General features: G+C 42.1%; 1 protein-coding gene across 1 annotated transcript in view; it reads left to right on the top strand.

Annotated features, from left to right (window-relative positions):
- tshz3b (teashirt zinc finger homeobox 3b) overlaps positions 1 to 14,050 on the top strand; it is a 43,818-nt gene extending 29,768 nt beyond the window's left edge. The window contains exon 3 of the mRNA XM_044361742.1: positions 8,738 to 14,050. Within this exon, the coding sequence (XP_044217677.1) occupies positions 8,738 to 12,396 (3,659 nt within the window). The 3' untranslated portion in view covers positions 12,397 to 14,050. The remainder of the gene's footprint in view (positions 1 to 8,737) is intronic.
- The last annotated feature ends 2,994 nt before the right edge of the window (positions 14,051 to 17,044 follow it).

Genomic DNA, 17,044 nt, shown 5'->3' with positions numbered 1-17,044 from the left:
CTGTTAAAATTAAATATCAGCAGAAATGAAAAGTCTTTCTTTAGGAGTCATACAAAGTCATATGTTATGATTTAGGAATATCATCTGTGCAACGGGGAACACATAAATTTAAATTAAATTTATTAAATTGAGAAATATGTTAAGAGTCTCGAAAGAAATAAGGCTCAGTCACTGAACTCCAACGACTCCACAGTGTGCATTTTTGGAGCAATGGGTGTTTGTTTTCGGGATAACAGGCCATTGGACTCATGGGCTTTTGGTCCAATGGGACATTTTTCAGACTATTGGGGTTTCGGAATAACGAGCCGTCGGACCAATGGGTAGTCCCCGACTGGCACAGACCTTTGACTCTTAACATGGCCAAAACAAGACAGAAAGACAGATGAATGAAAGGAAGATGAAACGAATGAATGAACTGCAGAAAGAGGAAATGGAGGTGATGGAGGCAGAAGGACAGAGAGATGGAGAGAAGGAGGCAGGAAAGGGGCAGAAAATGGCAGTAAGAGAGAGGAAGAGCACAGGACGGGTGGGAGGTAAGGATGCAGGGAGCTCAGAGAGGAGAAACAAATGGGAGATGGTGGAAATGATGGATCTTGCTCAGCCCTGCTTGGCTAACTCTGCACACCCCACTGGTTTTTCTTTCTGCACACACACACATACACACACACATACACACACACACACAAGCACACACTTCCCTTGGGACGAGTGCTCATGACCCTGGGTTGCCCTGTGGGCTTTGAGAGTGTGACTGCTCCAAGTGCAAGCTATCTGAATAACAAAGGACAGGCAGAGGATCATTTAGTGACAAAAAGTTGCCCATTGATAATATTGGTGTAATGTGAGCCTGTGTGTGTGTGTGTGTGTGTGTGTGGCAAGACACACAGGCAAGAATACCTTGTATTTCTATATAATTTAAACATATCACTCATTTATTTATTTATTTTGGTGATGAGAACACAGATACCAAAATCCTCAACACACACACAAATCATAACATTAAGCCCTGTGCTAACACTTTAGCGTATATTATGATGTACAGTGCTTGAACAGGGTCAGTACGCAATGATGCAATGTACCGCTGCTGGATCACAATTTAGATTTCTCAAAAATCATCATTACCATAAATAGTATCAGATATTAGGGATGCATTGATTACGATTAATATAACATATAACAAAGGAATGATATGGACCATCACATTAACAATTCCTGTGCACGATGCTGCGTGTGCATGCTATGCAGGCTGCAGGTTTAGATTACTGGAACCTGTTTTCTATACAGAACAAATCAGTGTATGAAGTGCTAGCATGCATGATTTTGGTGCTCTCTTCACTTTTCTGGTAAGTGTAAGAACAGGCTGCTACTAAAATAAGGGGTGTTCCTTTAACATTGTAACATTGATACTGTATGTGGCCTGTTGGCTGTGAGGGCATCTGAGTGACACTGTATTTAAAGCCTATTTTGCTGTATATTATACACATTCAAATCTCTCTCTGTTCATTTCATTCAGTAAAATAGGAGTTGAGAGAATTTTTAGTGGTATTCCCAAGAAAGGGCTTATTAGAGGCTACTGCACAGATGCTGACTCAGTCATTATTTCAGCTTTCATTGCATGTTTATGTCATTTTTTAACATAGCGGATGACCAGCATCTGATTTTTAATTCAGTCACAGTGGTATTTGCAAACTGTACCTCAAAAGCAGGCATGTATTCTTCTATTTCTTTGTCACATGAGTGTTTCACCCAATAACCTTTTGTTTTCTGTCCACCTTTTAATTGGTTTCTTATAAATCTTTCACACAAGATGCTAACTTAAATAATAATCTTTAGTTTTTTGTACAATTTCACTTATTCCTTTACAGCTCCTTCATAATTAACAAGCAGCTTTACAGTCAGAATAATTGTGCAGAGTGTGTCAGTGGGAGAGTTCACGTAGAGGTTCGGCGCTACTGACGACAAGTGTGTGTACATGTGTGTGTGTGTGTGAGGGTGTAAAATATTCACCTCTCCCGTGTGTGTTTAGGATGCCAAGAGTCAGACATAGCTGGAAATACTGACTTGATAAATAGCTGGCACACAGTTTTTACACTTTTGTTACCTTTTTTTTAAAATAAATAACCAAATCGTCGCTTTCAGACGACACCCCCACCACACACACACACACACACACACCTATTGCCACAGTTAACAGTCAGTGCCTAGGTGTTAAGTTGGCTTTGTCCAGCAGACAAACAAATTTGAGATGGTGCTGCATTTGATTTGTACAAAAAATGATCTATTTGCTAAATAAAAACTGTACATGTAGCGCACACAAACACACAAACACGCATCAGTGAGTGTGTCATACACCGTAACAACAGCATGTAAATACACTGTCAGCAGCTCCCCAGCTGAGTGGCATGGGGAGATGATTAGCCAGGCTAACACTGTTCACACACACACACACGCACATACACACACACACGCACATACACAGGCGTGCAACAACAGCATCTATGTTTCTGAATAATCGCAGTATTTCAGTGTGTAGCGACGCTGCTGTAGCCACAGACAGACACACTAACTGTTGCCACTCCAAATCTAATCTCCCCTCTCTCATTCTCCCTCTCTCGGTAACGCCACCGCCACTATGTGCTGTATATGCTAATATTATCTCCGCTTTTTTGAAAGGCATTTTGCATATTTTGGACTATCGTGCCATTTATTACCAGATATCAGCAAGGAGCTCGTTCCACAAATAATTCATATACAGCACACACAGATACAGGCCTGAAAAACAACAATATAAATACAAAATACATTGCAGGAGGATACAGCAAACCAAAGTAGCAGTTATTAAGACTATTAGGACTGTTATTGGAATACAGTACAAAATAATAATAGGTGGTTAAAAAAACAAACTGAAAGACACAAAAAGCAAGTTTTCAGAAGATTTCTGTGTCATACCAAACATTTGGGCCATTCCACATATGATTACAACACACAACGCCACTGTATGGCAAACATACATGTGGCAAATCAATGAGAAAGGCTGCTTTATAGCAAGTTTGAGGTTTTTAGGTGATTTTTCTATCACTGTGATGAAGTAGGTTTTTTTCAAGTATTTTAGTTGCTGGATTGGTCAAAATAGACATTCTTGTCTGGTAGTTTATCCGTTACTAGTTTATAATATATATATTTTTCAGAAAACTGATCATGTCATCATATATAGTCCATTAACATCATGGTATAAAATCTCATATTCTTTGATACAACCTACTGGAGAAATAGTTCACTTGTAGCTTACTGTTATTATGGATGTTTGTTGTGGTAGAATTGTAGTTAAAATGGCAGACTGCGACTTCATTTCACAATGTAAAACAAAATATACTAGTATGTTTCAAAATGAACACAGAAATGACACAAGCTAAAATAATATAATTGTATTATACTGGTTATACTTGTTCATTTTATTTTTATTCTTAATAATAGTAGTGGTAGCGTTCTAATAGTAATACTAAAGTGAAGTCAAAAACTACATAAAAAGCTACTGTGAAGTAAAATAGCTGTACTGTTACTTTTGATTACCACAGTTTCTTGTTGGACTATCATGGTGATTTTTTCATGACTCAGTAAATGTGAGGTGATGTCTCTTGCAGCACGGCATGCCAGTGGAGAAGCAATTAGTGTGTCATATTCCAATAATACTGTAAATATGTTAGTCGTCCGGTGAGTCGTGTAGCCGGTTGAAGGAACAGCTCCATTCGTCAGGCGTCTGGGTCGATCGAACACCTCCTGGGATCGATGGCACGCCTCGCCAATCCCACGGCACTCACTGCAGACAGCAATGCCCCTTTAACCACCCTCGCTGCACACACACACACACACACACACACACACACGCTGAAGCCATCCCACCAATTTGTCTGTGCATGTCAAATCACAATAATTAAGCATTATCGATCTCAGATTCAATTAACTTCATTAACGTGGGTTGCACTGGTGATTGGGAAGGGATGGAAAGGGGGGAGGGAGGGAGGTGAGGGTGGAGATTATAGGATCTCATCAAGTGGGAAATGGCGAAGGGGTTTGGGGGTGTGGGTGAGGGGGTGGGGGGACGGGTATAAACACACTCACACACAGGGTACATGTGGGAAAATTTGGATGGGGGTTTCTTTCATGCTTTCATCTCAAGCCTACAGAACATATCTTCATCTTTCAACAAAAATGTTGCCCTACATGAGACCGGGTGAGGACGGTCTGTCTCTGTCTGTCTCATACACACACCCGCACACACACACATACACACACACTGAAACTGTACGGCCTAAGCAGAAGTGTAAACAGACAGCGTTGACGTGCCTGTGTGTCTGATAGGGCTGTTAAGTGGTTATATAATCATGATAAACTGTTTCCTAACATCATAACATCTGCAGAGTGCATAAGCATTTCCTCACTTTATGCACAGACAGGAATACACACACATGGTTCACAATCACAGCCTCGTAATCTTTCCAAGTATTTCTGATATGACTGTAAATTTATTCACCTCCTCCGAATGTTTCTTTTAGGTATTATCATTAGCATTATTTACTTTTAGAGCAGTGATTTGTAATTGTGTTCAGACGTCAGAAATAATTTCTGAGTGCTGCTAGCTCTCCCAGAAACAACTGTGGCGTCCCCTTTGCTTGCTTGCCTCGGTTTCAAAATCAGCACCCAGCCCCTTTTCCTGAAAATGAGATCAAACCAGCTCTCCCACCCTGCTGACAATTCATCTGGAGCTCTCTCTGTGTGTCTCTCTCTCTACTAATTAAAAGAGCACCTGCATGCCTGGTGTGTTTGGCCCAGGCTTCTTCCACTCCAGTGGTTTGTGTGTGTGTGTGTGTGTGCATGTGTATGTGTTTCTCCATATTTATCTCAGTATCCTGGGTCATACTGTTGTGAACCTCGTAGCCTGGACCTAAGCCAGTGGCCTTGGGGATCATCTCTGCATGCGCATTTGTGTGTGTGTGTGTGGCCTCAGTCTTGACTTTCTTCCAAGACCTTCCTCCCTCCTCCTCTCCTCCACCTCCACCTCTTCCCTCAGTCTTTTCTCCTTCCACCACATTTATTCACGTCTCCTTTTCTCCTTCCTCTCTTTGGTTTGCACTATAAATTCTGCCGCGGCTTTATTTGACTGCTTTAACTACAACAATAAATACAATTATGGATAAGGTGTAGTGTGTCCCTCTCCTCGTCTTGCACACCATGTTGTGCCAAGTTTTGGCTAAAGAGCAAGAGTGGGACATTCGGTTGATCCGTACAGTGTGTTTCTATTAGGGCAAAACTAATAAGGCTGCCGGTGGGTAAGGTGTACGTTAAAACAATGAATCGATTAGTTGAGTGACAGAAAATGAATCTGCTGTAATTTTGATGAATAATTAATCAATAAGTAATTGTTTACATCTATCATCTTTCTGGGTCTAGCTTCTCAAATATGAAGATTTGCTGCTTATTAATTGAGTATCTTTCAGTTTTAGACTTTGGGTTGTTAGCATATGTTACTTTGGGCTCTGGGTGCATGAACTAGGCATTTTTGACAATTTGCTGACACAGGATTAAGTGGGAAAATAACTAGCAGATTAATCAATGAAAATAATCTATACAGCACTGTTGCCAAGAGGTACATGGAAAGATTGGAGTAACTCTGGTGATTTTATTTGTTAAAAAATATAAAAATGCAATGCAAATATATACTAATACTAAAAGTATACAAATCAACATATTTGTGTTTAGGAGGAAAATATGCACAGTTAGGATTAAAAGTGTGTAATTTATGGTCACTATAATCAATGAACAACATACAGTTTAAAATCAATTGATTTAGAACACATTTAGGTGGCAGTGATGATGGAAGGGTACTCATTTGCCAGGGTTGTTGGGGTACATCAGACAAAAAATTGCCAGCCATTCCAATAGCCAGTAAGGATCTTAATGGACAGTGAAATATAGGCTGAAGGAAGCCAAGTTAAACAAGCAAACTTTCACATTAAATATAATGGCAAGGTAAATATTCATTTTAAAAACAAGCATTGAGGCTGCTTCCGACCGCAATCAATATGACATTTAAGTCATGATGTTGCAAAAATTGCTTTGGTTGAACCCAAATTGTCATTGCAGCACATATAATGCAAGCCATTATATCAATTGTTATAACACTGCATCTATTATATGTCAAAATATTTCCATATTTCAACATCTTCTGCCTCAAACAAGTCCAGAAATCAGTCGTGCTCTCCATGCTCTATGTAGGTGGATGTAGCCTACACACCAAGGTTTCATTCAGTGCATACAGATCTTGCTGGCAAAACACTATTCTCTCCCTGATCCTCTGTCTCAATACATATCACACACTTGCAGGTACACAGGTGGGCAACACACACAAACATATGCCGTGTTCTTATCACATAAAGGCAGCTAATTTGAAGCGCGGTGTGTACGTTGTGTATTAAAGGAGATTTCACATTGATGTTTGGCCTTGATGAGAGTGCAGCGCTGCTGTGTTCGGCTGTTTCCTCAGCCGGAGCATTGTTCTCTTAAACAGCTGTCGTTTTGGCTGATTCAGAACAGATGGCATGTACATGTGGGTCTGCTCGGCTGCACGTATGTGCGGGCGGGTGGATGTGTCTCCGAGACAGAGGGGGTGGGGAAGAGGGGGACAGAGAGAGAAAGAGGAGGAGATGGAGAAGCTCTGAGAGAGGGGGAGTATGGCAATGTGTGTGTATGTTTTATATCCTTAAATGTTAAAACATGCAGTTGAAAAGGATCATCATGGTTTTAAGATAGTTGTACTTCAATAAAAAAAAAAGACAAACAACAGTAACTCATACAGCTTGGATGGGGGTCATGTGTGCAGTTTTTAAATTGCACGTAACAGCGTTTAGTATGAGATAGCACATTTGAAGTGTTTCAAATAGATCGTTTTTGTTAGATTGAACGCTGGAGCAGACAGCATGTTCGACGGAGAAGCTCCTGAGATTGCCTGAAGGCAAAGAGTTGTTCGACTGCAGCAGTTACAGTACAATTGGTGTGTGTGTGTGTGGGATGTGTGATGGGCTCTGGGATATCTATGTCTCTGTGCATCTGTTTATCCCACAGCGATGTCGTATCATCGCCGATGGCAACCAGTGGCCTGACAATGATAGAGACTCCTCTCTGTGTTGCTGCTGATGCAGTACTAGCACACACACAAACACATAGGCTCAGTTAGAGATGGGAGTCGGCAACAGTTGAGGCATGCTGTATGATATGGGTGGCAGGTTGCATTACTTACTCCACACCTGTATTTTCACCGAACTATAGGTGTGATTCGGAGTTGTTTTTTCAACTCAGTCACCTTGCATGTATATTTTTTCTCTCTTAGTTGTCATAGAAGTCTTTACTGCACATCATTGTGTTATACAAATTGTATATTTTACACATTGTCCCGTATTTAACCTTTGTGTGTCTACGGCAATGGTAGATTGTGACTAAATATGTGCTGCTGTGCCACACCCATCCTGCTGACCAGCTCACTGTGTGTTTACATACCAGGTTAGATGAGTGATGGCCTGTTACAGAAAGGAATGTAAGGCACAAGGCCACTGATGTTCACACACACACGCTCATCTTCTTTGCCAATGTACTTGCCAAAACAAGGAAGAAGCTTGTGCATGCATGTGCCTTTGTGTGCTTCTCTTGTTATTCAGAAATCCAGCCTTAATCACAAAGTGTGAACATGCGGCGTTTCTCATCTGATGTTGTTTTATCTGTTTGATAGACTTATTAACAAAAGTAAACATTCATAGATGTACAAAGAAGCGAGACTGTGATTTGTCTTGATACATCTTTTCTCTGTATGATTTCCATTGTATTATTCTTAAACTAGAGGGATTTGAATATAAATTGAAAGCCTCAAGCCCACTCCCCGAAGCTAAACTGTAAATAATAACTCTAAACTTTTTCTAATCTTTGGTAATTGAAGCAAATGGGTTTTGCGGGGAGAGATTTGTCCCAGGCAAACGTACATACATTCATTTTTATTTACGAGGAGGCGAGGGCTGAGCAGTGTAATGAGTGAAAATGCATGCTTAATTTAAATGGCGAGTGTGTCTGTTAGGGAATGCATTAGAGTCTGCAGAAGAAGCGTGAGACATATTAATTGACAGACAGGAACCGCTGTCTCCGAGGTTGATACAAGTAATTTATTACTTCAGAAACGAATGCCACCGCCAGAATGTGCTTCATTAATTTCAAATTTAGTTTTAATTTCAAGCTGTTGCCCCTTGAGAAGAATAAGGTGGCAAGTTCTCTTTGAAGAGACATTTTTCCCCTCTCCCTCCCTCTATCTTTCTCTTTCCATCCTCCGTCTCTCTCTCTAGCTGTCTCTGATTTTCTGCAGTACAGAACAAAGACCTGGGGGGGAGAGAGGAAGGGAGGGGGTGGCGACTTGATTCCAATTTGAAAACAATGTCAATGTAAAAGGAGGAAGTTAGAAACAGGATTACTGAAATAGTTTATAATAGGAAATACTCTGTCTGTGAAAGTCATTGGATGATTCCGCTATTCCTCACTGGAGAAAAGGTGAATGCTAGTATCTTGTGTTTCTATCAGGGCTTGGCTTTGTGAAACACAGGAATGCAGAGTTGAGAATCTCCATCATTAGATATGCTGTCAGTATGGTTCTAACAAATCTTTCCCTCTCTCTTTTTGTTCTTTCTTCTCTCTGTCTGAGCAGCATACGTCCCTGAAGATGAGAAGGAGGCAGCCCTGTTGGATGAGGACCTGGATGGCGACGACTCAGCCCAGGAAGGGGAGGAGCCTGCCACCAAGTTCCTGTGTCAAGACAAGGACTTCCTTCTCAAGGACAGACCAGGATCCACTGGTTTCCATGACTCCCCTAATGCAGCAGACTTTTCTGGTCAGGAGCTGGACAGTGAGTCTCACCTGAGCGAATCCAGTGACAGGATGTCTGATTTTGAGAGCTCCTCACTTAAAAATGAGGATGACGTCCTTCTCTTTAAAGACCCCTCAAATGCCCTTTCACTGTCTTCATCCTCTGCCATGATGGCTGCTGCCAACGCCACTATCCCAGTAAGTGGAGATGAGGCCATATTAGCCACCACAGGGTCTGTGGCTGACAGCCTGGAGAAGATGAAGGCAATTTACACCTCCTTCCTGACCAACTCCTATTGGTCCACACTGAATCTGAACCTGAGCCAGCCCCCTGCAGAAAAACCCCCTCGTAGTCACAGCAGCAGCAGTAGCAGCAGCAGTAGCAGTAGCTGTGGAAGTGGAGGCTATGACTGGCACCAAACAGCTATGGCTAAAACCCTCCAGCAGGCCTCGCAGAACCACCACAACCGACTAGGCATGGTTCACCATCCCACAGTGGCTGTATCCACAGCATCCACAGAACCCAACCTCTTTAGTACCGTCCAGCTGTATCGGCAGAGCTCCAAGCTTTATGGCTCCATATTCACTGGTGCCAGCAAGTTCCGCTGCAAGGACTGCAGTGCAGCTTATGATACGCTAGTGGAGCTGACAGTGCACATGAATGAGACAGGCCACTATCGTGATGATAACCATGAGACAGATGGGGAGGGTGCTAAACGATGGTCAAAACCCAGAAAGCGTTCCTTGCTAGAGATGGAGGGGAAGGAGGATGCACAGAAAGTTCTGAAGTGCATGTACTGTGGGCACTCCTTTGAATCCCTCCAGGACCTAAGTGTCCACATGATCAAGACGAAACACTACCAGAAAGTGCCTCTGAAAGAGCCCGTTACACCAGTGGCAGCTAAGATTATCTCCTCAGCTCGAAAAAGAGCCCCTATTGACCTAGATATCCCCAGTTCACCTGACTCTAACGGAGGCACCACACCTAAGCCCACCTCCCTCAGTGACTCTAATGACATACTCCAGAAGGCCACCAACCCTTACATCACACCCAACAACCGCTATGGACACCAGAACGGTGCCAGCTATGCCTGGCAGTTTGAATCCAGGAAGTCACAGATTCTCAAATGCATGGAGTGTGGCAGCTCTCATGATACACTGCAAGAGCTGACCGCTCACATGATGGTGACTGGACACTTTATTAAAGTCACCAACTCGGCTATTAAGAAAGGCAAACCCATTATAGAGTCGCCCACCCCAGCTCCCACCATTAATTCAACAAGTGAGGAAAAGGTTCAGTCAGTTCCTCTGGCTGCCACAACCTTCTCTCCTCCACCTGCCCCAGTGCCTCCTCCAGCCAGCATCTCCCCCACTGCCATGGTTGTGGAGATAAAAAAGGAGGAGAAGGAGGAGGAATGCACTAAGGAGTCCATCATCAACAATGGCAACAATGTCAACAAAGAGAAGAAGGCTGGAGGTGAGGAAGAGGCTGAGGAGAAATTTGATATTTCTTCAAAATACACTTATCTGACTGAGGATGATCTGGATGAGAGTCCTAAAGGGGGTCTAGACATCCTTAAGTCCTTGGAGAACACAGTGACCTCAGCCATCAACAAAGCCCAGAATGGAGCTCCAAGCTGGGGTGGATATCCCAGTATCCATGCTGCCTACCAGCTCCCGAACATAATGAAGCTCTCTCTAGGAAACTCCGGGAAGAGCTCTCCCCTTAAATACATGTTCCCTGGAGGGGAGATTCTCTCTCCCACTGGCAAGAGTCAGCCTTTGATCTCCCCTCCAAGCCGCCAGAACTCTCCTCTCCCCAAGAACAACTTCCATGCTATGGAAGAACTGGTCAAAAAGGTGACAGAGAAAGTGGCGAAGGTAGAGGAAAAAATGAGGGAGCCGATTGGTGTTGTGAGGGCATCTCCTCTGAGACGTACCACACCCTCACCCTGCAACAGTGAAGCAGGGGACTCAGCCAGAGGTGAGTCCCCCAAAGAAAGTAGAGCAGGAGGCTGTAAAACTCCTGAGAATGCTGGTGGAGTGGAAAAAGTAGTAGGAGATGGAAGTGGACCAAATCACAGAGATTCAAATGGAGATATTACCATAAAGGAGTCTGTGGAGAATGGAGTAGAGTCCACTGCTGTGGCATCCCCCCTGCCTGCGTCCCTGTGTGGCAGTACAGCCATCATCACAGACCATCCACCTCCAGAGCAGCCATTCGTCAATCCTCTCAGTGCACTGCAGTCTGTAATGAACGCCCACCTGGGAAAAGCCGCTAAGCCTGCCCTGCCCTCCCTTGACCCCATGAGTATGCTGTTTAAGATGAGCAACAGCCTGGCAGAGAAAGCAGCAGTGGCTGCCTCCACCCCACCAGCACAGACCAAAAAGCCCAGCAACGACCACTTAGATCGCTACTTCTACCAGCAACATCTAAACAATGATCAACCCATAGATCTCACCAAAGGCAAGAATGCTGACAAAAACAGCAGTAGTACTTCTTTGGGTTCAACGGCTCTCTCTTCCACCACCTCCACCCCATCCTCAATTTCCCCCTCCTCCACTGTCACTATGACCAAAGCCTCAGCTGCTGTAGCTTCTTTCATGTCCACTTCCCCTCTGAGAGAGAATGCCCTCTCAGACATCTCTGACATGCTGAGGAACCTGACAGAGAGCCAAGCAGTCTCCAAGTCCTCCACACCTACCAGCCTGTCTGAGCGCTCCGACATTGAAGGTGCCACACAGGAGGAGACAGAAGACATTTCACCAGCCCAGAAACGTAAAGGCCGCCAATCCAACTGGAACCCTCAACACCTCCTCATCCTACAAGCCCAGTTTGCTTCCAGTCTGAGACAAACAAGTGATGGCAAGTACATGATGTCGGACCTGAGCCCACAGGAGAGAATGCACATCTCCCGTTTCACAGGCCTCTCGATGACTACAATATCCCATTGGTTGGCTAATGTCAAATACCAGCTGAGACGAACTGGTGGCACCAAGTTCTTGAAGAACTTGGATTCAGGTCACCCAGTGTTCTTCTGCAGTGACTGCGCCTCGCAGATCCGCTCGCCATCAACCTACGTTAGCCACTTGGAATCCCACTTGGGCTTTCGCCTGCGAGACCTGGCCAAGCTTTCTGGAGAGCAACTGCTCAGTCAGATAACGCACCAACACCATCAGCAACGCCACACCAAAGGACTGTCTGAAAAACTGCTCTCTAACCTTCACCCATCCAGCCACCCACTACCCTCCTCTCTTCCCACATCCTTATCCTCTTCTTTACCTATCTCCCTGCCCTCGTCTTTAACCACCCCTCTGCCCTCGACTGAATCCCCATCACCCTCCCCCGAAGACGACGACAACAGTGGGTCTGTGTACCAGTGCAAGCTCTGCAACCGGACTTTTGCAAGCAAGCACGCGGTTAAGCTTCACCTGAGCAAGACTCATGGGAAGTCCCCCGAGGACCATCTCATGTATGTGTGTGAGCTGGAGAAACAGTAGCACTGGCTGGGGACAATGCTACACTCTTTCATAATGTCTCACTCTTTCTTGTTCTGTCTCTCTTAAGCCTTTCATGGACATTTCTTTCAAAGAGAAGAAAGGACCATTTACATGATGGAACTGCACAAAGATGCCATACAACTACTGCTTTGAGTTTTGGCACATGGTTTTACATTTTGTGTTGTAGCAGTTGATTTTTTCTTTTGTTTCTGTGTGAGGTAGACTCACTCTGGCCCGAGACACTTGATTTTAGTGCTTTCCTTTGACAGGAATAGAGTGACTTTCTCAAAACGTGCAGATGGGGGCTGTTGACATTGAGAAGATACAGTATATGAAGGTTTAAAAAAAGAGATTCTAAAATGAAGTGGTGATGTATTTTGAAACTTGTGTAAATGGAATTAAGTTCCTTTATATTTTGGCATCACTGGGGTGTTATAAGCTGCATGCATAAACGAAACAATTTAGTTGAACATTTTATAACTAAATCTGGTGCACTTTCCATGATTTTTTTTTTTCGCTCGCTCTGTCTTTTTTTTCTATAACATTTTTTGTACTGGAGTCAGCATTTAAAATTTAACCCTCTGAGTACGTCAAAGCACTTCTACACCTAAGATCCAAACACTATTGACATGAGATTTGATATTGGGAATTACTGAAGCTATTGTGTGAATTAGATGGACAACATGTGCATTGTGTCTGCAATGTCTGTTTCCCAGACATGTGTTGAGTCTAATCCTTGACATGAAAGCATTTTTAAAAAGGAGATTCTCTATTCAGTGCAAGGTTTTCATCTTGGGCTTAATCTATGTGATAAAAAAAAAGGAAAAAAAAACTTAAGTCTTTTACTTTGGTCGATCAGGGACCTTTATTAATTCAGGTCTGTGTAAAATATGTATATAAAACATATTAACTAATTCCTGTCTAAATTATGCATCATTTCTATATTTTTAATTTAAAAGAATTATGACTGCTGGTGCACAGTATATGAAGACATTAATAAAATTGTTTTGCACAATAGTTTTATAAATGTTATTTAATCAAATGATACAAAAAAGGGAGGTAGCAAAAGGATGACAACAGGTGAATCTTTTTATTCCCAACTCGTGCTCAAAGGGTTAAAGACTCTTTTTACCAGACACTACTCAACATGTGCCGCTGTATGAACACTAAAAAGATATTAAAGGTTGTAAAAAAAAAAAAGATGTTACTTTATGAAGAAATTTCACATGTAATCTGTTATTTATAAGCACTCTTGGTTGTTTCATATCGTTGAATGCCTTTTCGATTGGTCCTATTTTTTTGTTCTGTCTAATTACTCTGCCATGATTCCACACTGCAGCTTTATCTTTTTGGGATATGAAAGGTAACCATGGTTACACTAACCTCTTGAGTGACAAGTTCTGCTACATTTTTGGCAGTTAATTTGCTGAAGTAACTGACAGCTGCCAGTGTAGAGAAATAAAAAAAATCCTTATGTGTAAAATATCGGCATGTAAACAGCACAGATACTGTTATGCATTCTGTGCCGTTAGTGTTTTCATTTCGTTCTTTCATTTTATGTTGTTGTTGTTCTTGACAATGAACCCCCATTATATGACTTCATATAACCTTGTTTTCTACTGCAGCATTAAAAAAAGGAACCTGTTTTTTGCAATAATGTGTGTGTGCATCGTGTGTGTCATGGCTATCAATTATGTGTGTGCTGTGCAGTCCCTAATGAGCACATTAGACTGGGAGTGTGTCAACGTCTGTCTGACGAGCTGCAGACTAGTTTACAGTGAGTGGCAGCAACGGGGCCGTGGCGGAGACAAACAAACACACACACACACACACACACACACACACACACACACACAGACATGCAAACAGACACCATCACTGTTGGGCTTTCCCATTAGCCTCTTCTTTTGTCCTAGTGGCTTGGACATACTGCATGTATAAGAATGAGCCTGCAGCATCAGGCCTCAAAAAACCATAAGCAATGACATTTCAAAAAGTTATTTTATCATTATCATTATAAGGGGGTGTTAGTTGTCTCTCAGAAAGCATACAAGCTGTCATTTAGAGGGTAAATAAATAACCACTAATACTTGCTAGCATGAATTTAAGAATCTTACAGCTTAATTAGTGCAGAAGTCATGCAAAGAAATTTTAAATGCAGACATTTCAAATCTGAAATTCAACATAGCTGCCAAGTGGCCATGCTTGGCCTTGCTAATGAAAACTGTGATCAACATTTCCAGTTTTACATGCATACATACTTATACAGGTTCCTTTCAGATAGTGTCACACAGTAATATAACAATCCATCTCATCCCTTCACTATCAATAATCAAAGAAGCAGAAAGTAACCCAGCTCATACTCACCTCTTCTCTCTTTCCACGTTGGATATGGAAGTATAAAGAAACACACACACACACACACACACACAAATTTTCCCTACCATATCTCCTGCTCTATAATTACCTCTGACGTCCATTTTGTGACTACTCTCCGCAAGGTAAGAAACTTGGCAGACATATTTGTTTAGGCTTCATGGGAGATGACAACAATGCTGACAAGATGAGCAGGTCCTTTCAAGTGTTTATTTATTCATATTTTTTCCCTGTCCGGAGCTGTGAGTAAATAGGAATTGTATCACTATCAATTTGATGATATGTGCTGCACAACAGTATGGTACAGATAAAGAAGATGGAACGAAGAGTTAAAGCTAACAAGAGGAAGAGATTTATGGGAGCTGCTTTCTGTCCGAACATCTACATGGGAACCAGTATATGTTCAGTACATATAAGGCACAGAGAATACAGAGGTAGGTATTGGCAGGAGAAATAAATGTTCAAGAACAAACAGATATCATCCACACACACACACATGCAGATCTGCTTATACAAAAATACAAGTTTGTTACATAAACATATACAGAGCCTAAATAAGATAGCAAAGTGAAAGAGTGCTGTTTGTTCCTGAACATCATCACTTTTTCTGCTGTGTTCTACCACTTAATATACCGGGCAAAAAACAAAACAAACAAAAAAAAAGTGGGCGCATACAACACCTGCACACAATTCAAACATACAACTCTGAATTTTACAGACCAGTATCCCAAATTCTCCTCTTTTCTTCACACATACACACACAGATGCACAAAAGGCACACATACACACACACACACAACTCTCAACAGCCAGGTAGAAGGACTTCATCTGCAGTGACAAGGTGCCACTGTGTGTGAAAATGTCAGCCTTCAACAGTGCAGCCTTAAGTCTGGCACCGTATTTAAGGCTCTCATTAGCCTCAAAGAAAATATGCGTGAAATTGAAGTGTAAAAAAGCCATTTTCTCTCTCCCTGCCTTCACATCCAGCGAGTGGAGGCAAGAACTTATTAAGGTTCAAAACTAACATGCAGGAGACAATGGGTACCACCACCGGTAATGTGCATACACACACACACAGACACACACACACAATCAAGGAAACATTTCACATTTATGCACTTACTATGTATAAAAATGTAATCTCAAATTGCACTAAACCCCATTAGCTAGAGTCAGTGAAGTAAGATAGTGAATGAATGCCTACATCTAGACTAGGAAAACACCAACATTTATACTTTTTATTTTTATTTTTTCTTTAAACACTCTGTTTTCATACAACTTCAGTTCAAATCTCAGTTTAACACAACATGTCAGTATGTGCACCATTTATCTAGATCATGATGAGTCACGCCAGTTCTTGCGAAAGGTGAAAAGGCGGTTAAAATTTGTAATCCTTGAAGTTTCAGTCCTGGTTGATTTGGCAATACCTGTGGTTACTGGTGGTAATGGTAAGTGCAGTATACAGGTCCCAGAATTCCATTCAAAATGACATGTATGTCAACCAATGGGCGCAGCAAACAAGCCTTGAGTGGCCACTTTTTAAAAAATGTCATAGTAGAAGAACTTGTGTATCCACTTATGGCACACCTGACTGTGGGCTGAGAGGATTTATTGCATCACATTGTTTCAAAAAAGAAGATAGTCAACAATGTTGTCCAACATGGTAATACTGAACTCATCGAATGCTGTCTTCAGCATTATGTGAAATATGTGTATGTACTAGCTTTTGTCCTTCACATTACATCCAGATCCTATGAATCCTTTGTGGGTTGGAATGCAACTGGAATCCTGCACAGGAAATAATATTAAAATAACACAAGAACATCTTGAACCTGCTATAAACAATATCTTTATATTGACAAAGGATTAAATGATTAGATGAATGTGAAAGTGGTCACTCAAAGACGCAGACAAACAGAATTGTCACACAACTCCACAGTTCGCCTCAGCTAGTCATAGCTTCATAGCATCATTCAGCTAATTTTTTCGGTTTCCCAGCACACAATTTGACTTTTTTTGTTTTGGTCCACTTACATTTCAGTAGAAAGGCTCTGATAAACCAAGTGCACACCTGCCCAGCACAAAACAGCATACAGACAAAGTTAAGGACTAGTTAAGGACTAGCTGGTGTACATTGTGAAGCATTTAACTTGGTAGAGAGCAAAACAGACCAAAAAGGAGAGTGCATACATATAACATAAATTCATTAGGTGGCCAGAAACACAGTTCTTAATTGCAGTGCTAATGTTGCCCTGTATCGGTCTGTATCTGA

Source organism: Thunnus albacares, chromosome 1, assembly GCF_914725855.1.
Source record: "Thunnus albacares chromosome 1, fThuAlb1.1, whole genome shotgun sequence".
In the NCBI taxonomy this organism is placed as follows: Eukaryota; Metazoa; Chordata; class Actinopteri; order Scombriformes; family Scombridae; genus Thunnus; species Thunnus albacares.
The sequence above is the reverse complement of the archived record's forward strand: the minus strand, read 5'-3'. Positions and strand labels throughout refer to the sequence as shown.